Source organism: Clupea harengus, chromosome 13 (assembly GCF_900700415.2).
Source record: "Clupea harengus chromosome 13, Ch_v2.0.2, whole genome shotgun sequence".
Taxonomy (NCBI): Eukaryota; Metazoa; Chordata; class Actinopteri; order Clupeiformes; family Clupeidae; genus Clupea; species Clupea harengus.
This window is the reverse complement of record NC_045164.1, coordinates 6,031,826-6,057,369: the sequence shown is the minus strand read 5'-3', so window position 1 is coordinate 6,057,369 and position 25,544 is coordinate 6,031,826. Positions and strand designations below refer to the sequence as shown.

The 25,544-nt window shown below is 42.8% G+C and overlaps 1 protein-coding gene across 1 annotated transcript in view; it reads right to left on the bottom strand.

The window, feature by feature from the left end:
- The window catches only part of atp6v1ba (ATPase, H+ transporting, lysosomal, V1 subunit B, member a), a 36,484-nt gene extending 11,955 nt beyond the window's left edge, over positions 1–24,529 (bottom strand). The window contains exons 1-9 of the mRNA XM_031579518.2: positions 24,325–24,529; positions 12,616–12,671; positions 12,383–12,481; positions 12,164–12,257; positions 11,890–11,967; positions 10,728–10,867; positions 2,547–2,648; positions 2,173–2,270; positions 1,809–1,932 (exon numbers count right to left, since the gene is read on the bottom strand). Coding sequence (XP_031435378.1) covers positions 1,809–1,932; positions 2,173–2,270; positions 2,547–2,648; positions 10,728–10,867; positions 11,890–11,967; positions 12,164–12,257; positions 12,383–12,481; positions 12,616–12,671; positions 24,325–24,433 — 900 coding nt within the window. The 5' untranslated portion in view covers positions 24,434–24,529. The remainder of the gene's footprint in view (positions 1–1,808; positions 1,933–2,172; positions 2,271–2,546; positions 2,649–10,727; positions 10,868–11,889; positions 11,968–12,163; positions 12,258–12,382; positions 12,482–12,615; positions 12,672–24,324) is intronic.
- Positions 24,530–25,544: the final 1,015 nt, after the last annotated feature.

Genomic DNA, 25,544 nt, shown 5'->3' with positions numbered 1-25,544 from the left:
CCTTTAAATAAGGCTTGTTTATCTACTGACCGATGGTGTCAGCTAGCGCGCTAGCCAATCCTGTAGTATGCAAGTTATCCCTCTACAGAAATGGGGGTTGGAAATTCGTTTTAGAATATTGACATATCTGATCATGACTATAATATGCACATTTATAAAAAGGGAAGGCGACACAAATTGCTACTCAACTTTGTGAAGTTTACACTGGTTTTAAAAGCGTAATCCATCGGCCTCTTCAAATGTATTTGGTTGCGGGTGATATAAATAGCAAATCCATATAGGACCGTATATTACAATTGGTTTATTATTGCTCAGTCACCACAGTTAGGATACAGCTACTACACAGCTATACACCACCTGTCTACTGTTTTTGACAATCTCAACAACTCCACTGCCAAGATGTCACTCGAGTCGGGCTGTATGTCTAGCCTAGCTAACGGTCCATCTCTGATGAGGCTCACTGCGGGCAAGCAGCCAGGCAGGCCATAGTTGCCAAGGATACCTGATGCCATTATGTCAAGGGCATGGCTGTAGCAACTCACAGCAAGTTTCATGGCGACTGGCCAAAGGCTGGCCGAGATATGAGCTCTTTTCCTGTTTGGTTGATTTCGATTGGCTGTAACCGACAGTTTTTAAAATCCGAAATCAATCAAAAAAGTAATCCATGATGGGTGAACACTTTTGTAAATTGAAGAGCAATCACTTAACCTTTGGGAGGCTTGGTCAAAACATTGTCTGTACCGAATTACGTAAAGATTGGACAAATGTATGGCCTTTTAAAACTAGAAATGTATGTAATCGAGTATGTTGAACTATTTGGATCAAGCGGAGTTTCTAATTTTTGAAAATTGGGCATTCACATTAAAAGTTACGTACATAAACGCACATCCGACTTTGACCCCCTGATGGCCCTAGAGCGCTCAAGGCACAGACAAATAATCATGGGACCGTCAAAGTAAGAGTTGCCAGATTTCACAACTTTTTACCATGTGCAGGGGCTGCCACATACTCCAATGGCAGAAGAAAGAAGAAGTGAAACACAATGGGTGCGGTGCCTATGCAGCTTAGTCAAAATATCCCCTGTTGACTGCATTTTTGTGCATGTTTGGTCTAAGGCATTGTGTGAATGCTTGTTAAATCAGAGAGCTGTGTCTGGAATTTGACTTGCTTTTGGGGTGTCTGATAGATTGGAGAGGCCATAACTCTACCTTTCAGTCAAAGACAAATGTGTGTGCGTACATTTACGTTACAGCCTGTTAACTGTAAGTGTGTGTCTGTTCTGGCACTGACACCTACTAACCGCTTCTTCATCTAATCCAGTGATTTAGTGACAGAAAAAAAAAAAAAAAACTCTTTCTCTACAGGTTCAAATTATTCACATTCCATCAGAATGCCAGCTATAGGCAACACTACAAGGCTACAGGTAAACAAAGCCAACAAGTAAACCCTGAAAATGAATTCAATGGATTCACAAATCCTGACCATTCCACGTTTAGGTAAAAAAAATAAATCAAAGCAATCTATTTTAAACCTCTCTCTCTCTCTCTCTCTCTCTCTCTCTCTCTCTCTCTCTCTCTCTCTCTCTCTCTCTCTCTCTCTCTCTCTCTCTCTCTCTCTCTCTCTCTCTCTCTCTCTCTCTCTCTCTCTCTCTCTCTCTCTCTCTCTCTCTCTCTCTCTCTCTCTCTCTCTCTCTCTCTCTCTCTACGTGTTTGCGTGTGTCTCACCTCTCTCTGCGTATGAGCTCATATCAGTGAGGAAGATGTGTGTGTGTGTGTGTGTGTGTGTGTGTGCGTGCGTGCGTCTCTTACCTCTCTCAGAGCCTCAGCATAGGAGCTCATGTCGGTGAGGATGACCAGCACGTGCTTCTCACACTGATAAGCCAGATACTCAGCAGCGGTCAGAGCCAGGCGAGGAGTAATGATGCGCTCAATACTGGAGGGAATATATATATGTATATATATATATATATGAGAGGGAGAGAGAGAGAGAAAAGGGACGAAGAGAGAGATGGGGAAATAGCATAAACAAATTTCTACCAGAAAAATCCTGACTGAATCCTGACACAAATGACTATTTGTGTATTTGGGTGAGAGTGAGTGAGTGAGTGTGTGTGTGTGTGTGTGTGTGTGTGTGTGTGTGTGTGTGTGTGTGTGTGTGTGGTTGGGGACTCACGTTGGGTCATTGGCCAGGTTTAAGAACAGACAAACGTTGTCCATGGAACCATTCTCTTCAAAGTCAGACTTGAAGAACCGAGCCGTCTCCATGTTCACCTGTCAAAGAGGTGGAACGAAACAGTGATGGCTATTCATAAGCATTAAAACCATTCAAGACAGACACCCTAAGGTAACTGTGTGTGTGTGTGTGTGTGTGTGTGTGTACACACAAAACACACACCACTGACTCATGCATTGGTTTCGATTTTCCAAAGGACCTTTAAGAGTTTTTGGCAACAGTGTGTGGGTGTGTGTGTAGACATTATCACAATAAACACAAACGTAATGCTGGTATTAAGCCCACTCTGCCTCAAGCACACATAGGCAGCTCACCCCCATAGCAGCGAAGACAATAGCAAAGTTCTCCTCATGGAAGTCCATCACATCCTTGGACTTCTTAACCAAACCAGCCTGCCGACAAATCTGAGCAGCAATCTAAGAAAGAGAGAGAGAGAGGGAGAGAGAGGGAGGAAGTGAGAGAGAGAGAGAGAGAGGAAGTGAAAGAAAGAAAGACAGGTGATTGAGTGCTTATGACATCAATAAACCCCAAAAACAAAAACCCCATGATTTCTAAACATGAGAGTTTATACACATGAATGAATACATAAATGAATGAATGAATGAATGAATGAATGAATGAATACAAGGATCATGACCAAAAACACAAACATTTCCCACTTCCAGCCTGAAATTGCTAATTTAAACTGTAGTAATCCAGCTCTTAACTTTATGATTCTGCTCTGGGTAATGGCAGTTTTAATCCCAACTGTAATACCAATTTCAAACTGTCTGGACCCCACAGATGATCTCCCCAATGCACTATTCTTCAACAGTAGCCCTGCGCCTATTGTGTGTCATAGTGAGAACTTTTGGTCTTTCAATCACACCATACAGGACAACGCTTGACATTGTTTTCTATCATTTAATGTATTTATATTACTGTGCACATTGTTTAGAATTAATGTAGGCATCTCTGGAACAAACAAAAAAATCCATTAAATGACATCTTCTAAGTAAATGCAACAGAAATCAGCTTAGTTTAGAACAAACAAGAATGATATTTACTTCATTACTACTCCCTTCCTATACCCTACATTGCATTAAACCAACATTTCATTAATTCTTTGTGATCGTGTGTGTGTGTGTGTGCGTGTGCGTGCGTAATGCTTTGTAACAGGGAGAGGAGGCTGGGAAGAATTTCATTCTTGTATGATGGGGTGTCAGTGTGCGTTTGTGTGCCTGTGTGTATTGTATAATGTGATAGTTTTGCATGTGTGTGTGTGTGTGTGTGGAGGGCTGTGAGCGAGAGTAATGTGATGGTCTGTGTGTGTTGATCCGTAGCATGGCCGTAGCATGAACTCTGACCAGGAACACCTGTTCTGGGCAGGAGAGAAAAGCCGGCGCTGACCTTCTGACCTCTACTTAATGAAACAAGAGTTTTTTTCCAATATCATTCAGTGCCTCCACAGAGAGGTCCTCCGCAGTCAGTTATCATTAGGCCCAGCACAAGGCCTCGCCTGTTCACTCTGTGTGTGTGTGTGTGTTTATATTTTACTGTACATCTGCCTCTCTACATTTAACGCTTTTGATTCTGATTAGATTTCATCTGTTCTCATTGAATGGCACACACACACACACACACACACACACACACACACACACACACACACACACACACACACACACACACACACACACACACACACAGAGAGAAAAAGGCAATTATTTTTCATTCATTCTCCTCCCTCTTCCCACAGTCATTAACTCTTTCATCACACAGGGGTTTGGTGGGGCCCATTTCCCCTTAGCAAGACCACTTCTCATTGGCTGATGGGGAAGGGCTCTTAGCTGTACGGAGCATTCCCCTTGGGCAAAAGAGGCGGAATCTTAGCAAGAAGGACAGCTACCACTGGCTAGTGGGAAGCAATGAGGACTCTTAGCTGCCCATCCCCATCAGCCAATTGGAGTTCAATATGCTACCACAGTGAGGGGGTAGCTCACAGAAACATGGGTGGCTGAAAGACTAATTAGGCAACCAGTTCATGCAACACAGACTCTATACTGCCAATCAACGCCCCCCCCCCCCCCCCCCAAAAAAAAACAATACTGTAGTCTAAGCTCTAACAAAATGGCTCTCTCGCAGGCCACCCCCTCATTCAAGTTTGTGGGGGTTTGGCGGAGTCAGTGTCATTCTGCTTCAGTTTCATTCCAGATTTAACTCCCCCACCCCATCACCAACACCACCACCACTACTACTTTGGTCCCAGGTAAATCTCATGCACTAACATAAAGTCAGCAGTGATTAGCATTTTTTCCAACACTTCAATTTGGCTAAACTTTGTCAACGACTGTGTGTAGGTCCATGTGTGTGTGTCCATGCGTGTGTGTGTGTGTGTGTGTGTGTGTGTGTGTGTGTGTGTGTGTGTGTGTGTGAGGTAGAGATGGATAGATAATGTGAGTATATGTATGTCTGTGAATAATGTGATGTATGTGGTTGAATGTGTACGTGCGTGTGTGTGTGTGTGTGTGTGTGTGTGTGTGTTATACATTTAGTAATTTAGCAGACGCTTTTGTCCAAAGCGACGTACAAGGGAGAAAACAGTCAAGCTACGAGCAAGAGACCTAGTGTAACAATAAATACTACTTTACATAAGAAATAGAAAAAAGAAATAGAAAAAAAAAGTGCAGGAATGTAACTGCAAGTTAAGTACTAGTTGAAGTGCAAGTTAGGAAGGGAGGTGCTCTATGAAGAGTTGGGTCTTCAAAAGCTTCTTAAAAAGGTAGAGAGGGACGCCCCTGCTCTGGTAGTGCTAGGCAGTTCGTTCCACCAACGTGGAACTACAAATGAGAATAGTCTGGATTGCCGTACTTGCACAGACGGCAGTGCTAAATTACGCAGCATCCTGACTGTAACATTTGCCCTTACAAGAGCAATAGAGCTTAGACTACAGCAAGTAATGTGTAAGTATCATGGAGCAGGAATGAGCCAATTAGTTAACATCATCCACTCGCTTAACAATAACCAGAGACATAATTATACAGACAAATCAACCAACCACAAACAACAAAACGTACCACATAAAACAAACAAACAAATCAACTACAACACCAACTGTTAAGGGGCCACAGAGGCCGTTGTGATGAGTCAGACAGGCGTCACTCACACATCTTCTCTGTCTACCAGAGAGCAGAGGGAAGTGAAAGATCAGAATTTCCAGTGTTGAGGCAACAACCACTGGACTGACTGACTCACACACAAACACAAACACACACACACACACACACACACACACACACACACACACACACACACACACACACACACACACACACACACACACACACACACACACACACAAACACACACACAAACACACACACACACAAACACACACACACACAAACACACACACACACAAACACACACACTCCCTCATCCATCAGAGTGCAGCTTAAGGGGTACTTCGGTCTCCGGAAACCAGCTGTGTGTGTGAGATTTAGAATCATCTATGTTCCTCAATGCTTGCTAACCCTCTCTTTTCCTCTCTGTCTGGTGGCTAGGCATCTCTTGCTGTGTGTGCGTGTGTGTGTGCATTGTGCTCTCTCTCTTTCTGTACCGGAGAGTGGGGGTTAAACTTAACAAAACATACACTGCCCTTCATCACCGCGGTCTAGTAGCCTTCAAGTGTCCCCTCGTCCTCACATACACACATACGTGTACCTACACACGTACTCTCCCTCTTACAAACACACACACACGCACACCTCACACTTCAGCAGCACGGCTGGCAGTACTATCTCCTGGGAACAAAGCAGTCGGATTCTTCAGTGGACAAATGTTTGCAGAAGGGCGAGAATGGGGAAGATAGGAGTTGACTGAAGGTGGAGGGCTGCGTGCCACACAAAGGCCCACTGACCACTGCGCTCCTTGGAAGGCCTTGCTGCACAAAAGGGGCCCGCCACAATAGCCTAATGTTCCCCTCCAGGTGCTCAGCAGAACCTCCGTCTCCAAGCCTCTACAAGCATTTATGGGCCCTCCAGAACAAAGAAAAAAAAAAAAAGCACTACACACTAAATATAGAAAAATAAATATAATGTGAATCATAGTGTATGGACATACTTGGCCAGTAATGCACAGTGGGAAGGACAGCTCCACTCAAGTGCTTTTGTCTGCTTGTTCTGGGCCACAAGTATACATCCGGCCAATAAACATCTCCTCTCCTGGCCACAGTTCAGAACTACACAGACACGTACGCGTGCACGCACGCACGCACGCACGCACACTACACTTTCTTTTACCCCAAGGACACTACAGAGCAGGGATCCAAAGTAGATCAGAACTTGGAACGGAGTAAAGAAAATATGGAGTGACAGAGTATTTAAAGCGAGAGAAAGCGAGAGACAGACAGCGAAAGAAAGTGAGAGAGGGAGGAAAGGGGCAAGGGCAGAAAGAGAAAAATAGGAATCGATACAAATACCCTACATGGGCCCTATGGGCATCCGTTGGGAAAAACATGCCTTCCTGCCCTCGACTTGGCTGCCCTCCTCCCCCAACAGAATAGACAGGAAACAATTACATCTCCATCACCAATCAATCATTCACACACGCCCATGCACACACAGAGATAAATCATCAAGCAATGCATTAAAACACACACACATACACACACGAAAACTCACCCACATACCACATAACCTAACCACCCAGGAAATACACAGACACACACAATATCTAAAACAAACACACACAGAATTTGTATTAGTCCCTAATAACCTTTAAAAATGTGTTTATCACAATCTGTTGACCTTGATATGCAACTCATTCTGAGACCATCTTCTATGGGGGAAAACCTTCATTTTACTTCACTTCGTCATTGTAAGATGATGGAAGTCAAAAACTGCGTATGGCAGTCTAGCCCCTCTGATAATAACGGCAAAGGTCACGGGTTAGGTGGTCAAGTAAGTGAGTATTCAGACCCTTTACTCAGTACTTAGTTGAAGCACCTCTGGCAATGATTACAGCCTTGAGTTGAGTATGATGTGACAAGCTTTGGGGATTATCTGCAGATCCATTCAACAGAATACGGATAAAAGTGTTAAATGATATATGGCTGAGTACTGATTCAGGACAAATATCAGCTTTACTGGATCTCAATGCTGCATTTGACACTGTAGACTGTAGAATACTGTTAGACAGGTTGGAAAATTGGGTAGGGCTCTCCAAAGCAGTCCTTAATTGGTTCGGTGCTTATTTAGAAGAATGGAGTTACTGTGTCACCACAGGCAGTTATGAATCTGATAGGGTGGGAAGCCCCCAGGAATCAGTCACCCATCAGTCACTCATCTAAGAACTGCTATTTTTATTTATAGCCAACAAGAAGCATGGGCTGTTTCATAGGTCTTACACATGCAGTAATTAGAAAAAATGAAATATTCACACATTCAATAATCTAGACTTATTTGTTGTCAGACACTCATAATAATGTTATGAGCCTATCAGTGGCGACAACAATGTTTACCGCATAGGATATATATTTCACATAACAGAATTTTTTGGAGATTTGGCTAAGTTTCATTAAGCAAGGGCATTAAAGCCATCCTCAACAGGAAGAGGGGTTTATGGCAGGTGACACGGAGGAGGACAGCTACGGGGAGAAGCTGTAGAGGGCAAGCTACAAAAGAACAGCACCAAGGGAGTGTGGAACAGGCGGAACAAGAGTTAAAAAAAATAATAAAGGCTACATCCACACAAATATGTTTTAGTTTTAAATCACATCAATTGCGCTAGAAATAAATGTCCCAGTACTCTTAACGACTACTACTTTTGAGACGGGTTCTGCGGCACCTTAGGATCCTGGTGAGTGACTCTCTGGACCCTCTGCAGGTTGCGTACCAGGCCCAAATCAGTGTTAACGACAGTATATTCTACCTGCTGCACAACTTCCCCCCACTAATATATATATATATTAGGGATGCACCGATACCGATAACAGTATCGGTATCGGTGCCGATACTTCGTTAAAATACTCGTACTCGTTTTTGAATTGCCGATACCAAGCACCGATACCACTCATCAGTATTTCACTGCATCAAACTGGCCGGGCTATGCTGACACAAAATGTGATTTATTGTCCTACCACTCTCTGCCAGACTAGTAAGTAGCTTATTTGCCGTCTTGTGTTGCATTTGCTTGATGTTTGACTGTGTTAGGAAAGTTTGTCATAGTGTCAAAGTATTTCAGTATACAGGTTTCGCTACATTTAGCTGCTAGCATCTCGTTAGCGATTAGCAATTCCGTTGAGCTGCCTTAACGGCGATTTGGGCTCATTTTAAGATAAATGACGACGACAGGAGTAAGGCACAGTGTAAGAGCTGCACTGCTACGGTGTCGAGGGGCGGAAAGGAAAGTACTTTGTTTAACACAAGCAATTTGATTAAACATCTGAAGACACACCATAGTGCTAAGTATACAGAGTTCACTGATGCTAGTGGTGCAAGCATAGATATATATAAAGGCTAGGGGCCTGTTCGAATTGGCTTAAAATGCTCCCTTCCTTCCTTCCTTCCTTCCTTCCTATTAAGAGAGCAAGTACTGTTCGAATTGTCTAAAACCCTCTCTTCCTCTCTAGTAAGATACCTTGAAATACGTCACATAACGGTCATTTTTTAAGAGAGCATCTGAGCTGCCTTGCTGTCTTATGGCGGCAGGTATTACCCATAACTCTCTGCGCCATTCCCCAACCGGAGACAAATTTTAAAAAAGATGGCGGATGAAATCGTCGAAGTTCCACAAAAGTATTCACCGATGTACGTTTCTTAGCTTTTTTTGGTAATCTTTTTTTTAAAGTTACCGAGAAATAAACAGTGTACTATGTACTTATGTCATGATTGATTAACAAAAATAGTCTGTTTCGTTAGCGATGTATCCGTTAGCCAGGTCGCTAACAGTAGCTGCTAGCTAGCAAATAAGCACACACACAGCGTCATGTTGCCGTACATCCTATCTTAATAGACTGTTCGAAATCAACGGTTTTTGAGATACCTTCCCCCGAAAGGACCTCTCTCGTCAGACACCTGTCCAACTAGAGATCAAGGATTAGACAGCTATCTAAGAATCCGAACACAGCCTAGATGTCTCGTCCGCGTTGCCAGCCAACGGAGTCGAACGTCCGCACATGGCGGCCATCTTGCCCCAGGCAGCTCGCTCACCCATAACATTGTGTTGGTAGTGGTATGTACTTTTTATATAACCATAACTTGTTCAATTTTCAACCGATTTTTAAACGGGTTGGTTTGTTATAAACGTCAGAGATGTAGTTATGACACTGCATACTTATGAATAATTATGTTATTTTCTTAAAAATATCCCAAAAGCATCCCGAATTATAACCACGTTAATAACGTTTGTAAGAAACCAAACCATTTGTAAATCCGTTGAAAATTGAGCAAGTTATGGTTATTTAAAAAGTACATATCACTACCAACACAATGGTATGGGTGAGCGAGCTGCCTGGGGCAAGATGGCCGCCATGTGCGGACGTTCGACTCCGTTGGACGAGACATCTAGCCTTTATATATATCTATGGGTGCAAGACCGAAGCAACCAATCTTAACTGACGTCTTGCAAAAGAAAAAAACGCGCACGCACACACAGAGAGAGAGGTAGAGAGAAAGACTGTGCCACATAGGTTAAGCGATTGTTTGTGTACTTGAGCAGGATATTCTTCTGATCCTTTTGTAACTGAAATGTGCTCTTGTGCTAATCCAGTAATAGTTCTGTTCACTTTTTGTTAAGCAGACTGTGTTGTTAACTATGCAGCAAATTGAATTGCCTTTATCTGGTTATATTTGCATTTTGTCTCATGTGATGATATTGTCTGTTTGAAGGCTTTTTTTGTGTGTTAAAACCAGAAAGCTCTGTTTATTTTTGGCTTGGGATAGCCTTCTGTTCATTTTGTACTATAGGCTTGACATAATCTGCAGAGGATAAAATAAAATCTGCCTCCAAATGAATTGCACTTTCATGGAGAGCAAATCTAATAAGTATCGGTATCGGTACTCGGTATCGGCAAGTACACGAATTAAAATACTCGTACTCGTATCGGTTTGTAAAAAAGTGGTATCGGTGCATCCCTAATATATATATATATATGAAAAAGAAGAAACGGGTCAAAAATCGGTTTACAAGCCAAATACACGGCATTAGGGCAGACCTGTGAATTTTAGAATGGTGTCGATGTTGTGAAAACTGAGGTCATAGTTAGGTGCCTTGAACTGCATCTCTTTAGTGTAAAATAGTCATGGCAGACATATCGGCCATAGAATGCAGAAGATTTAGTATAATATATAAACCACAGCCTTATACTTTTGATGTCACTTTTGAACACTTAATGCTTGGTGCAAAGTGAGGATTGAGGTGGAATCATTTGCTGTTAAAAGCTGATCGTGTTGTGTGAAGTTGTTATGTGCAACCTAGTGTGCAATTTGCTGTCAACAGTGGCCCTTGTGAGGTACCTCGTTGTGTGGGAGGCCAGCAGCAGAGAAGATGGGGATCTTCTGGCCTCGGGCGATGCTGTTCATGCCGTCGATGGCAGAGATGCCAGTCTGGATCATCTCCTCAGGGTAGATACGACACTGAGGGTTGATTGGCTGGCCTGGAGGAGGTAACCCACGGAAACCAGTTTGAAACTGTTAGAGCATACTATTGGACTGACTATATATGTAATACTACATAGAGAATGAATTTAGCTATTTAGAGAGAAACTATTTAGAGAGAAGTTAAGAATATGCAACATTATATACACACACACACACACACACACACACACACACACACACACGCAAGCATGCACCTTTTCTCTATTAATATTTACTAATGACTGCCACTATACAATATAAATGATACAATATCCAATAGTATACTACAGGGGTTCCACAGAGTACTCGAGCAGTTACATTCATTCAGTTTCTGCATTAACATAGAGTACTTGTGCGTCATTTTGTAGTTGCGTTTTGTATTCCAGCTAGAGCCCATGGTTCAAAACAGGTACGAACCGTAAACAAGATTTTTTTTATTAATTTGCTGGAAACAAGGTGACCAGTCAGAGATTCAGCCTCTACTCAGCACATATTTATTCCCACGTTGTTTTAAATAAAAATGTTATGCATCATAGATTCACGTTTGGGGAAGATGTTCAATTCAGTTTTTCATTGTTGCATTTCACTATGCAGATTTTGTTTCCCAACGATTGTTGCGATGAAATAAACATGCAACTTTTGTCAGCTGTGGACAGATTTCTCAAGGATGGCTATAGCATCGAGACAGTCATGGCCTACTGTAGACAACTATGCATACACAGCTGTCATTTGTTGTTACAGATGCATGTAAGCTAATTTCATGCTTAAGTCAGTTAGGCTTACTAATGATGACCAGGATTCACCGAACTAACAGAAAAAAAAATTCCGAGATGCGCTATGCACTCTGTTATTTATACCTCCCACACGCAACGCCCCCTGTCCCCGCTCCCCCCCACGAGTACTCCACAACTCCATATTATTAAGTTCTCATATAACCGAATAGTATACTACACTTTCAGCAGCTACAAGGCCATCTGTGCTGCTCTGTGTTAGTCTGTTTTTCTCTTATTTAGTCAAGTCCAGTGAGCAGTGGCCTTACCCATGATGTCCAGGTAGTCCTCAGCCAACACAGTGGGTCCGCGGTCAATGGGCTTTCCCGAGCCGTTAAACACCCGCCCTGCAGTCACACAGCATACGTCATTTATCAGCATACCCAAATGATATATATAATTATGTATATCTGGGCCTTATGGCTGCAGGTGTGTGTATGGGTGTATGGGTGTAGGTGTGAGTGTGTGAATGCAGGTGTGAGTGAGTGTGTGAATGCAGGTGTGAGTGTGTGATAGGGTCTGTGTGACGGTGTAGGCTCTTACCCAGCATGTCCTCAGACACAGGCGTGCGAAGGATGTCGCCGGTAAATTCACATGCCGTTTTCTTGGCATCAATTCCAGAGGTTCCCTCAAACACCTGGGGGGGGGGGGGGGGGGATAACACACACTCCGCACGTCACACTAGAGTAGATGTAGTAAATGTGAACAAGTAATTTCTTAGAAGCTGGGTGGATGAAACTACACTACCCATAATGCCCTTACCTGGACCACAGCCTTGGTCCCGACCACCTCCAGCACCTGACCACTTCTCTTCGTCCCATCGGGCAAGGTCAGGTGGACGATCTCGGCGTACCTGGGGAACTTCAAACCCAAAACCAAACCCAGGTGAGACCCATTTGTTTACTTATGTTGCAAACAAACTACAGAATAGTACTTCATTCACTGTTAAAGAAATTCACAACATAGAGATAACACTTCGGAGAAGGTTTGTCTACCTTGACGTTATCCAAGATCACCAGGGGTCCGTTAACACCAGAGACAGTAGAGTAAGCTAGAAAGAGAACAAGACAGGAAGAGCACAAGAGAGAGAATATATGTAAAAACATACATGGAATATGTTGGCAGAAACGGTTTTGTATGTCTCATTTGCATCATGCATTCAACATACACATGAAAGCATAACCACATCAAGAACTTTTTGTTCTTTTTGCGTAGAGAAGGGAATTCTAAGGTAAAGCGCCTTCTCCAGTCTGCACCACTCTCCACTGTTTTCCACGCATCACTGCAGCGTGGAGGCCACTGACGGTGAAGTGGGGATCGACTGTGAAAGCCCTTCATCACAGGTTAATGAATGGGTCTGGCGTTACGTGGCCAAGGCACCTCATTTGCGCACAGTGACCTTTGCGGGAATACTGTCCAAGGGGGCTTTTTAGAATGCATTTCCATGTGCAAATGTCATGGGGGAGGGCGAGTGGGCATGCAAAAATGGCTCCTGGGACGTGCAGATCGGGTCAAATGATTACTTCCTGTCTCAGCACCCATTACCCTACACAGACAGGGGACATGAATGTCAATTATTTCAGTGCCATTAGGGATGCAGGACACTTACAGAAATGACAAAGCTTGATGCACCACACGCACTTTGGGACAAAAAAAATGGATGGCTCCTGAAATAACTGACATTAGCCATAAAGACCTTCTGTGTGTGTATACACACACACACACACACACACACACACACACACACACGATTGAATAGCAGCACCTCTTTGGAACTTCTTCAGACTTAAAACCCTTTGCGGTACAAAGTGACACGTGCAAACCCAGCTGGCCATACTGTGGAAAGGCGCACATGTGCAGAAGCGCTCAGGGATGATTGACAGCTACATACTTTAAGAGAGACAGGCAATGAGAGATGAATGATTGAAATCAAAGAACAGGGAGAGAAGGAAAGAGGAGAGGAGAATAGATGGGAAGGGAGGAAAAAGAGAGGCAGAGGAGGCCCACTGTGGTATTTGTGCTGCACACATAAGTGCAAAATAAGTTCCACAGTGTAAGGAATGTGAGGCCTACATGATGGTTGGGCAGGAAGAGAGGCAAAGGAGGAGAGCCGTGAGAGGAGGTGAATGCAGACAAAGTGCAGAGAATTTGATAAGAGTGGAAAAGGGGGGGTGCTGACGGAGGGGAGAAAAGACAAAAGGAGTAGAGAAGAGAACAGACAAGAGGAGAGAAGAAAAGGAGAGAAGAGAGCAGAGGACGGAGAGAAGAGAGCAGAGAAAGGAGATAGTCGATGAGAAAAGAGGAGATGTCCAGAGAAGATAAGGAAAGAGAAGGGAGAGGAGAGGCACGAGTAGAGATGAAGGGAGGAGAGGAGAGGAGAGGAGAAGAGAGGAGAGGAGGATGGGCTCACTGGGGCAGCAGCAGGTCTTCTATCATAGCCCTGGCTGAGTCTTTCTGTGTGAACCGTCTCTGGGCTGACATGAAGGGTGAGGCGAGTGGAAACAAGAGCAGACTGCTGCTAACGCGTAGCACTAAAGAGCCACAGGGGGCAGCCACTATGCTACTAATTAGCAGCAGCCAACAAAATAACCCACCACCGTACAGTCACATGTTCCCACACACACACACACACACACACACACCTGCGCTTTAGCCCCCATTAGCCAGGGAAAAAAACTGAAAAGAAAAAGAGAACTATATAAAAAGGGGGAGAGTGAGCGACAGAGACTTGAGAGAAAGGCTGGTCTTCTACACTCCTTAGTCAGAAACACCAGTGATCACAGGGCAGGGGAAGATTGCAAGGCGTGAAAAACATAACAAAGAAATGAGCAACACACACACACACACACACACACACACACACACACACACACACACACACACACACACACACACACACACACACACTTCTAGCATGCAATCAGAACTATGTTTGATGCACAGATGGCCCACCAAGGCTTTTGGCCTAGTGGGAACAAGGAAGAGTGGGATTGTAGTGGACAAAGATGACCAGGCAACTGGTGGTTATTTCCCACGTTTAACGACGAAGCAGGACTGAACCACCACACAGTCAGTGCTGTGGGCTTACACGGCACTTTTCCTTCTCCCCGCCCCTACACACACACACATTTCGGTCTGCTCGGCGCTGTGCGCTTTAGTCTACTACGCTTCACTTCTTTTGCTCTCTCTCCCCACTTCCATTCAATCCCTCACTCGGTCTCTGGCTCGAGGCTTAACGCTGGCTGCAGAAGTAGGCTAATGAGTCTTGCTTCTGTAATTGCAGTGCTACAGAGCTAACAAAGATCCAGTCTCACTGCTAGGCTTTCGTGTAAACACATTTCGCTCTGCTGAAATGAACTGCTACAAAGACCCAGCAGTAATGCTACTTTAATGCACTGTGCTATGCTAACATAAAACCGTACCCTACCACAAGGCTATACAAAATATCCACCACTTCCACAAGGCTACACTAACATAGATAGAGCCCCACACCTAACCCATTCAACATACTCCTCCCTTATCCAGTGCTATGCTAACGCAGACAAAGCTCTGCCGCGAAACTATACTAGTATTGTCGATTAATCCAGGCGGTGTGCAGAAATTCAGCACTGTTATTCCGTTAAAACGAACCTAGCCTAGCTCCAGGAAGAGGTCCAGCCCCACTCCTACGTAGACAAAGAACATAAAAGTCATAACCGATAGCTAATGGCATTATAGCCATAACATCCTTGCCATAATACTCCCAAGCGCGCTCCAGTTTCACCTGTAAAACATTGGCCTACTGCTAACAGAAGCGGTCACCATAATACCACTGCATAGCACTGGAACACATACAGCTCTACCATCTCACTCAGAGATGCGCTTCAGCCCTGGTGTTACACAGACTCGTCAGCCTTTTAACCAGTATAATTTCCTTAATTTAGGCTTTATCAAACTCATTGACGGGGTTGACCATCATGGTATTGGCTCTCGACGTAATCTCCACCAGAGCTTTTATACAACGAGAATGAATGAATAGACATTCTCTTAAAGAAAGGTGTCTGTAGCCTACAGCATGCAATACTAGGGCAAGCAATCAGTAGCTTCCTTACACAATTTCCCCTACCGTTAAGTAATCAGTAGTTTCCCTTTAATTCCTCTGAATATGCTAATGTAGACAAGTTATGTAAAGACAATATGTACAGGCCTATACTGACAAGGATGTGGCTGTGTAACGCTAGTCTGTCTGAGGAGAAGAGTACAATAAGTTAAAACACTTACTGTGCCTAGAAGCAAATATGTTTAACTCTGCACTTTGGTTACCACTAGTCAACATTTTCCTGCAGATGTACTTCACACCAGGCTTTAACAATGTAACACTTTAGTGTAGTCTCTGGAGTTACTTTATTGGATGTGACTAAAGACTTCACAAAGTGGTGCGGAAATCTGGACGTGAGGTTTGGGCTTGAAGGACACATGGTTAGTTTCTCATTGTGTGATGGGGAGACTCTCCAACACGGGGGGAAACTGGAAGGAAGAGAAGGTTGGGATAGAAAGCTGACCCCACCAGTTTGCCCAATCATTCATTTATTCATCATCATCCTCCTCCTCCTCCTCTTCCACCACCACCTCCTCCGTGAGTAGCAGATAAGCGTTGGCCTTCACACTGATGTGGTAAATAAGGCATTAGTCTCTCATAATTACCCTTATTAGGCTCCAAGAAAACCATCAGCAAACAATATGGCCACAGCGCAGACTACATCTTTTTACCGATGCAGAAAAATACATGCTTTGTTCAAATTCCTTCCTTTTTTCCCCCCCAAGACATTATGGGATTTTTTCATCCCCGTCACACACACACACACACACACACACACACACACACACACACACACACACACACACACACACACACACACACACACACACACACACACACACACACACACACACACACACACACACACACACACACACCACACACACCACACACACACAACCATCTCCCATCGCTCTCTTACCCCTCAGACAAATTGCAGAATGTGCTTTGCTTGGATGTGTTTATAAATGGATTTAATAGCCACACTTACCCTACAAATTGCCCATATGTTTCCAAAGAGATACATATGGTTATTTACTAAGCACTGATAGTAATTATGATGCCAGAAAATTGCAGTGGTATAATTGTACATCAACCTCTGAAAAAAAAAAACACCAGCAAAACAGCACACTCACCAAAGCACTAATGGAAAATATTTAAGATGTGAAATCTCAACAAAAACATTGCGTTGTACATTTGTGACTACTTTCTTCTGCATTAGGCAAATTAGGACCGAGGCATAGGCAACGTGCCTGCCAGTGTCTCTGATTTCTTGAGCTCCCTGATTGGTCGGAGAGTTTGTTTACGTTGCAGGAAATCAAAGTGGTGTACAATGAGAAAAGTAACATTTTAGTCGCAGGCATCAATTCAGGCTCACTAGTTTTCCTATGCATGTCAGCCACCCGTTAAACGTTTATTGGTAGTTTTCTTGTCGTTAACCTATTCTGGTAGCATATCAAACATACGTGAAGGAGCCCAGGAATGTGGAGTCGAGGCATTTATTAAAACGGATTTCCTTGGACAACGCAGAATGCTTTTATACTTTTCATATAAATCCATATTCATATGCCTACAACTGCATTCCAGCCCCTGATAGGCTACATAGGTCAAGAACATCAAATTAGTTATTTGACGATTTATTTCGAGGTAGAAATAGAAAAGTAAAAAAATGTAAAAAAAGAAATATTATGTTGTACATAAGGGTGTCATTTATGTTTGTGCAAAGTCTAATGATTGAATGACAGGAAATATATGGTTGCTATACGTTAATTTCAAGTTACGCATCACAAAGTTTACAGTTTATTTTCTCTAACCTTGATTTTCTCTCAAGATGATGACACTTTATACATTTTTGCAAATTTCTCTAGGTTGACTGCACCAAAGTCAACATATGACCCCTCATTTTAAAGATAATTAACTGCAGAATTAGAATATCAAATAAAACAACTGTAAAAATGTTTGACCAACTGGACTTGGTCGTGACATTCCCCTAAATTATATTTATGATTTAATGTTTATGGGAAAGTAGATCATGCAAAATTGCTCACATATGGCATGTCCTCAAGAGTCTCATACACTTGTCTTATCTCACATTTTTACACCCTTATGGAGCTGAATCCCCAACCAAACACACACCTCTCCTTCCAGAAACACGGGGGGGTGAGAAAACAAACCCTGTACCGTGTTCACTTCAGGTTTTTTCCTCTTTTCTTTAAACTGCCCCCCCCCACACACACACAAGTGTGAAGTACCAGCTTTTCCCGTTCGGCCTCAAAAGGTGCTCCCCACCCCGTGTGGCCCTCTACACGCTAGAAAGTGGCGGGCCGGGGGTCTGCATGCAGTGGACAGGAGGGTCGCGGGCTGCCTCGGCAGGCTGCCCGGCCTTTTGTCTGCGGAGATGTTAATTGGTGGTAATCCGCCAGCAGAAGCTGTTTGGGTAGCCTGACCTCGGCACCCTGAAGGACACCTTGGTGTGAAATACTAAAGGGGCCCATTCATGTGCTGTTGAAAAGGGAGGGAGAGAAAGGGAGAGAGAGGAAGAGAGAGCATTCCAACACTTTCTCTTTTTCCAAGCTCAGGGAGAGAGAGACAGACAGAGAGAGGGACAGAGAGTGAGTGAGTGAGAGTGTGTGTGTCTGAGACAAATATACAGACAGGAAGATATATAAAGAGAGAATGCTTTTTCGGGGCACATCCAACCACAACAAACAGCCCAAATCAAGGCTACAGCAGACACGGAACTAAAGACAGAGTTCCTGACACAAACCCTTTACAGCACAGTGCAGTGCAGTGATCTGAACACAAGTTCACACAAAAGCAACAATAAAAGTATTAGGAAATCAGACATCATAGATTGAAATGTGGGAAGAAAAAAGACAACAAACAGTGAAACAAAAATATAAAATGCCCTCATCACATTATCTGTGAGGGAAAGGATGGCTTTTTCAAGCAAGGTGAGTGAGGAGTTACTTCAGTCACATGACATGCACACGGGGGAGTGATAGCATGGTAGCGTGCAGGAAATATTGCACAAAAGAGTTTGTTGTGCCTGGTAAGGTCAGTAAGAAGAGAGACTAGAGACCATTAAACACCAGAGAAGCAGAGGAATAGCCCTTCACATTGTGCACCATTTTCTGTGCCCTTGCGATTGAAAAGAGGGCACCTTGGGCCCGACACTGCCCCTGTGCAGACAGTTACTCAGACAAAAGGACATGCAGAAGGACAAACAGCTCATCTCTTCACCTCGAGAGAGACAGACGCACAGACACACACACACACACACACACACAATAAACGCCCATCTCTCATAGAAAGCTCCATAGTTAGCTCCATTCAACCCAAAGACACAGACAGCAGGCGTGGAGAGTAAAGTCCTTGCTTAGATCTAGACAACCACACTGCCATGATGGCTTCCAAAATGTAATATCCATAAATGTTGGCAACAAGTTTAATAAAATGAAAATAAATTTATATATAGGGCATTTATGTGCCACTCAGTCTATGTATGTATGTATGTATGTATGTATGTATGACATGTCTTCATTATATCGACAGCAATGTCAATTTATTTTTTGCAGAGCCAAACTGGCAACATGAGGGCCACAGATATGCTCCAGCTAACTACCAAAAATGGACATTTCCTCTTTGCAAAGACAGTAGACACAAAGATGCCACGGAACGTCTTTGTGACAAAACCAGTCAACTTACTTCAAAATGTCAAGAACTTACTTCAAGACACTTCTGCGTAAGACATTAAAACCTTCAAAACAAAAGCATCTTCAGATACTTACATTTAAATTCTCCAAATTAGATTGAGAATTAAAATACAGTGGATTATCACTGACTGTGGCAAATGGGTTAGAGTTCAACACAGCGAGGAGGCATTCATTATTTCCATATTGATTAACTTAATTAATTTACAAGAGTTGATATTCAGTATCTAGTTTTCTACACATGAATGTGTTAAAATAAAGGATACAACCCTGAGAGGTATAATTAAAGACAGAATGAAGGAAGATGTGAGATTAATAGAGCAGGCATTAGCAGTCGGCTGCAAAAATACAGGACTACGGCCTCTTTCATCTACATAATTATGTTGCTACTGGTGGTGTTTTCCCCCCTTTTTTGGTCAATGACATAGAATTGCTCTACAATTTATTCCTCTTTTAAAACCCTGCAAATGAATCTGTGTGAAAATCATAAATGGCTCAGCCTAGAAAAAGATGAACGAGGAGGCAAATATCCATAAGACAACTGGAGACAGAGAGGTGGAAGTGCAGAAGAGTAAAGAGAGAGAGATGGACAACACTGTAGAGAGGCGAAGCGATACAGACAGACATAGCGGCCTTTTATTCACATTAAATGGAGGGAAGCCAATTACACAGGAATAGGTCTTCATTCAGAGACACAAGGACAGCAGGAATCCTCTCCTCTGCTCTGCTCAGCCACCAGACACACACACACACACACACACACACACACACACTTCAACTACACTGCCACAGAGAGATTTATGAATTGCAACTTGACAGAGGAAAAAAAATCTGCTGGAAGCATAGAAAAGTACTGCATCTCCAGCTAGGCATTTTACATCTGTTCAATAAAATTTTGTTCCTAAGGCAATACATGTCAAATCCAAATGTAAGCCAAATAAGAGTAATCCTTCCCCCCATAAACACTCACAGCCTAACAACAGCCATCAGTTTGCGTTGAGTCAGAACTCACCAAACACAGATAGTTGCTTGTCTGATTTCTGCCTGATTTAACAGACAGGCGAAAAGAAGTGAAGTACACAGACTGTCCTATCCACACCCACATACCCCGAACTATAAGCACCCATACATACATAACATACCTACACACACACACAAAAAAAAAAAAAACCTGTTTAGCTCTGTGATCTTTAAGAAAGGTGGGAACATGGTAAACGCAATGTAAGTTAAATGTACTGAGAAGACTGTCTGTCTGTAGAGGGGGCATAGCACTATTGTGCTTTTTCAGACCTTCACAGTGGCCTGCCTCCTCCATTTCTCCGTTTCTCCTACTCCACCAGCGCTCACAGTGGCACTGTTTGGAAGAGAGCCCATAACGCTTCCTGGCATCATTACGTCTTCACAGCACAGACAGCCAGATAATCACTACCACACACAACACACACACACACACACACACACACACCACACACACACACACACACACACACACACACACACAGACAGCCACAGGAAGACGTGTGAGAAATAAGGTGGAATTTTTCTTTAAAAAGCATTTCTTTGCATTGTGACATCTGAAGGATTTGTTTACGACCATGTCATTATGGTTAATTGTTTCCTCACAGAAAATAACACTGCCACGGTGAATGCCTTTTCATCACATTTAAACGTCTATTTAAAACTAAAACAATGAGCAGGCATCTACTGACTTAATTGCTTTTGTTGCTTCTGACATGATTAAGAGACAAAAGGCTTCAGGATGCGATAGAAAGGGCTGCATTGTGTGGCTTTAGCAGTCTTTCTGTGTTAGCATTACTTATTTGGGTCCAAAAACATTCTTGCTGCTGTCGCTTGCATATTCATAGAGTGTCAGATCTTTATTGTAGTGATATAATGTGATGTCTTTGTGAGATCTCATGCTTTTATTTTTTTTAAATCATTTTTTCCTCCAATTAATAGACAGGACAAAAGCCTTCAAAATAAATGCCAGCTGCTCTATTTATCTCAGTTTTAATACACTTGGAAATTGATTATCATTTGATTATTATAATTTATCTCAAGTTTTTTTCCACCCTTTCTTAAGGCCAAAAAAAAGAATTTTGAATGATGTCTATCGGCAAAGGCTCCTTTCTGCGGTCGCTAAACACTTGGAGTTTTGAGCCAATTCAGCCAAATGGTGAACTGATGCTGCCACACAGTCCCACAGCTCTATGCACATAATTGTTTACACATAAATGAGAAGATACAGTAAGAGGATCCATTTTGAACCATAGCTGAGGCCTGGGTACTTTATTGTAGCTGTCCTTCGGGTAGCGCATTTTCATTCTCTCTGATTTGGAGAGAGCACCGTGTCTCAGAAAAAAAACTAAATAAAAAAAAAAACACATTTGGCTGGGCACTAATCCTAATATCTGTCTCAATAACCAATACGTGAAACTTATACAAATAATAATCACCTTCATTTAAAAAATAAATAAATATAATGACACACCTGATCAAAATACACCACCTGAAAAGAACTCTGTGCTGCATGTTGTAGTCACTGCTGTGTGTGTGTGTGTGTGTGTGTGTGTGTGTGTGTGTGTGTGTGTGTGTGTGTGTGTGTGTATGTATGTGTGTAGGCAGAGAGATCGGAGCATGGTGTGGAGCATGCCCCCCTCAGCCCACTCGGATGCTTAAAGACATGGAGACTTACTGCATGCCTTCATTACCAACAAGCATTTAGGACACCAGCCTAGAAGCACAGCGTTATGAAAATGTGTACACACACACGCACACGCACACGCACACACACACACACACACACACACACACACCTCCCCCTATTCTCCAGCAGTCGTAGACTTTCTATTCCTCCATTAAGTCATTTCTTTCATTTGCTGAAAGGCTTTTAGCCCACTGCTTCCCTTTTCACCATCTCGCAGAAAAATGCTACCGGCTCTCCTCTTCAATGGGAACGTTAGAAGAGCAAATTAATGACTGGGTCCAGTGTGAGCGTCAAGAACATCAACAAGATGAGGATGAGAGAGAGAGAGAGAGAGAGAGAGAGAGAGAGAGAGAGAGAGAGAGAGAGAGAGAGAGAGAGAGAGAGAGAGAGTGTAATATCTCAACACTTTTCTTGGATACATGCTGAGGACTATTTTAACTTGTGTTTGAGTTGTAGCAAACTCAAGAAGTATTAGTGGGAATCACTTCCATGATCAGCACTTCCATTAAGAGATATCTCTGTGAGGTGTAGTGATGGAAAACACACAGACCTTATCTTCCCAAAGCGTTTAAATTTCGTTACACTTCATTGGTGCATGTCCGGAGCCCTCTGATGATGTAGGGGGAGTGTTAGGATTTAGCAGTGGAGGTGGACTGAAAGATCCTATTACTGTTCTAATAGCTCATTACAGCAACTCACTGGAAAATATCTCTCTCGGTCATTACTCATGGAGGCAGCAGTTGTTTTCTCCCTATAAAAAGGGTACACAGTAGCCTACGACACTTAAGAAGGAAAGGAATGAAAAGCCTGTTTCTCTTTGTCAGACAACTGAAAAACAATTCTGCAGGGTTAAACATACTTCGAGAAATTAGTGAAAGCCAACAGTTGTGATCAAACTTCTTAGACCGTTGCACTGTTTGTTTTGTATTGTAATGTATATTTTGTGTAAGCACACTGAGAGCCACTTTACCAAGTCAAATTCCTTGTTTGTGCAAACTTCCTTGGCCAATAAAACCGGATTCTGGTTGTGTCAGCATGAGTGCGGACGCTATGAACCTGGAAACAGTTGATGTGAATGCCCCTATTACAAACGCACTCTCCTCTGTCCAGCCACTGACTAAAGTGTGAAATCGCTGGCAGACGAACCGAGTGGAATAATGGTTCCGATTTTAAATGGAAGGCCATAACTAAGGCAAGGCACATATGTGCGAATCTGACACGTAACTCAGAATGCCAGTGAAATGCCTCATGGAACTGACAGCATCACGCATCAGCTGCTTCCTCACGTGACAACGTCACATGATGAGGATGATCCTCCATCTGCCTCTGTTTTTGGTTGCTAACTAGGTTACGCTCAAATAACTCCATAAACTATCTGTTCCAAATAGGGATAAATATCAATACTGCAAAATAAAGAATACGTTTAAAAATATTACATTGACAGATTTCATGACAGCCCTCATCAATTACCCATACCACTGCATCTCTGCTTTCATAGGCTAGCAAACGTTAGCTTACGATGCTGTACGTCTTAAGGGACAGAGCCACTGCAGGTCGTCTAGGGATATTTACGTCCAAAAGATAAAGTGCTTCTAAGACTCAATTTGCCATGGCATCTGCAGACCAGCAATGTGCTTATCGTGTTGCTTGCTGTTGGCTAGATAAATTAGCTGATCAATCGTCAGCTTGTCAGCAATTTACATTAACTTGCATCAGCTGGCTAGCTATGGGACCTGTAAGAAGCTAAGCTAAACCTGGATAACCTTGTCAGATGATGTCAGGGCACAACCATGGCCGTTAGAGATTAGCTTTGCTGGATTATCACACCGCTATTTAGTTATTTGATGAATGATAAATTAATACATTTCTTGCATTTATTTGACCTACTGATAGCCATCGTTTACTCTTCCAAAGCTAGCTTCAGCGGGTGGTTCGTAGGTTACTTAGCCTTACACTGCTTTGGGTAAACCTGCTGGCTAACCTAGTTTAGGTTGACGTCTAGACATTCCTAGGTACATTCAGTAAGACAACGATATCCTCACTTTTTAAGACACAAGCATGTACACCCACGCATATGGACTATGATAATAACTCAAACAAAAATGTCAGAATCAATCCTTTGGTAGGCTAACTATTACGGTGATGTGTACTTGTTTAATAACACTACGTACTGCAACATGCTAATGCTAGTTGACTAGGTACATACTCAGCCTAGGTTGAGAGATGTAGTTTCTGGTCACCGCTTGGGCATGTTGTCTTGCTGCAGCTTCGGGGCCGTTGAGGTCCACAGGACGATTTTGCATCATTGTTGCCATTGTAAAATTAATAGAGTAGATGGCTCAGAAGAGGTAACCGATGTGTTTCAAGGAACGAACGCTCATAAGTCATATGACACGAAAAACGGAAGTTTACGAAGTGACGAGATGCGTACGTTTACGTGCTCGCTCCAAGCTAAAGGATGTGCACGCCCAGTGGGAGATGGCCAAGGTACGAAGAGGGCAGACAAGCCAAGTTTACCAATAGGTTTTTTTTAAAACTGCTTCTCCAATATTCGTCAAAAACCTCTGCCTGTGCATTTGTTGATATTACAGGAGTAATTGTATTCCCAAAATGTTGACCTAGATAGGCCTATTAGGTTAAATTGCTCAGACGAATTTGAGTAGGATAATGTTGGAACTATGCACAATTGTAACTTGAGCAAAAGGGACAAACTCCAGTGAAGACACATAAAAGACGGCTGTGTAGGGTTTGTTCTGTGTGCGTGTTTAAAAATCAGAGCAAATTAATGGTGTCCTTCAACACTTCTTTATGCTATTCAGTTTGATCTGTGAATCTGTAAGCCCACATTGGCTTCAGCTTCGGGAACAGTTTAGGCCTTCACCCGTATATTCACGTCACAGCAGCACTCACTAATAAAGAGGCTACAGTTTTAAGGCTACTTGAAAGTACTTCAAACAGAATACAGCACAGAAGCTCAATAGATCTCATTGAAGTGACTTCTCCTGGATAGGGTTAGTCATCCATAGATGAAAGAGCGAATGATTATCTTTTTTTTCTTATCATCTGAAGGTGCTCCTGTGCATGTTGATGTTTAAATATTTGCTTATCTAATGACTTCTATCAGGAAGGCTGTTAATAATAATAATGTTTGGTTCAAGTCATTGTAGACAAGCAAAATGAATCCACTGTGCTGGGACTGGTTCTGTTTGTATGTACGTGTGTGTGTCTCCTTTCTTCTTGGTAGGTGTTTCCTGTTGATTGCAACTATCAGATATTTGATTAATTTTGATTGGGGATAGCATCATGAACTGGAATCAACAGAATTGGACATTTTTTTTACATTTTGGTGTGTATAGAGGGATATTTGAATGGAAACAAACATTCAAGGAGAGGAAGTTATACAATTTTTTTTTAATTACTTAGATT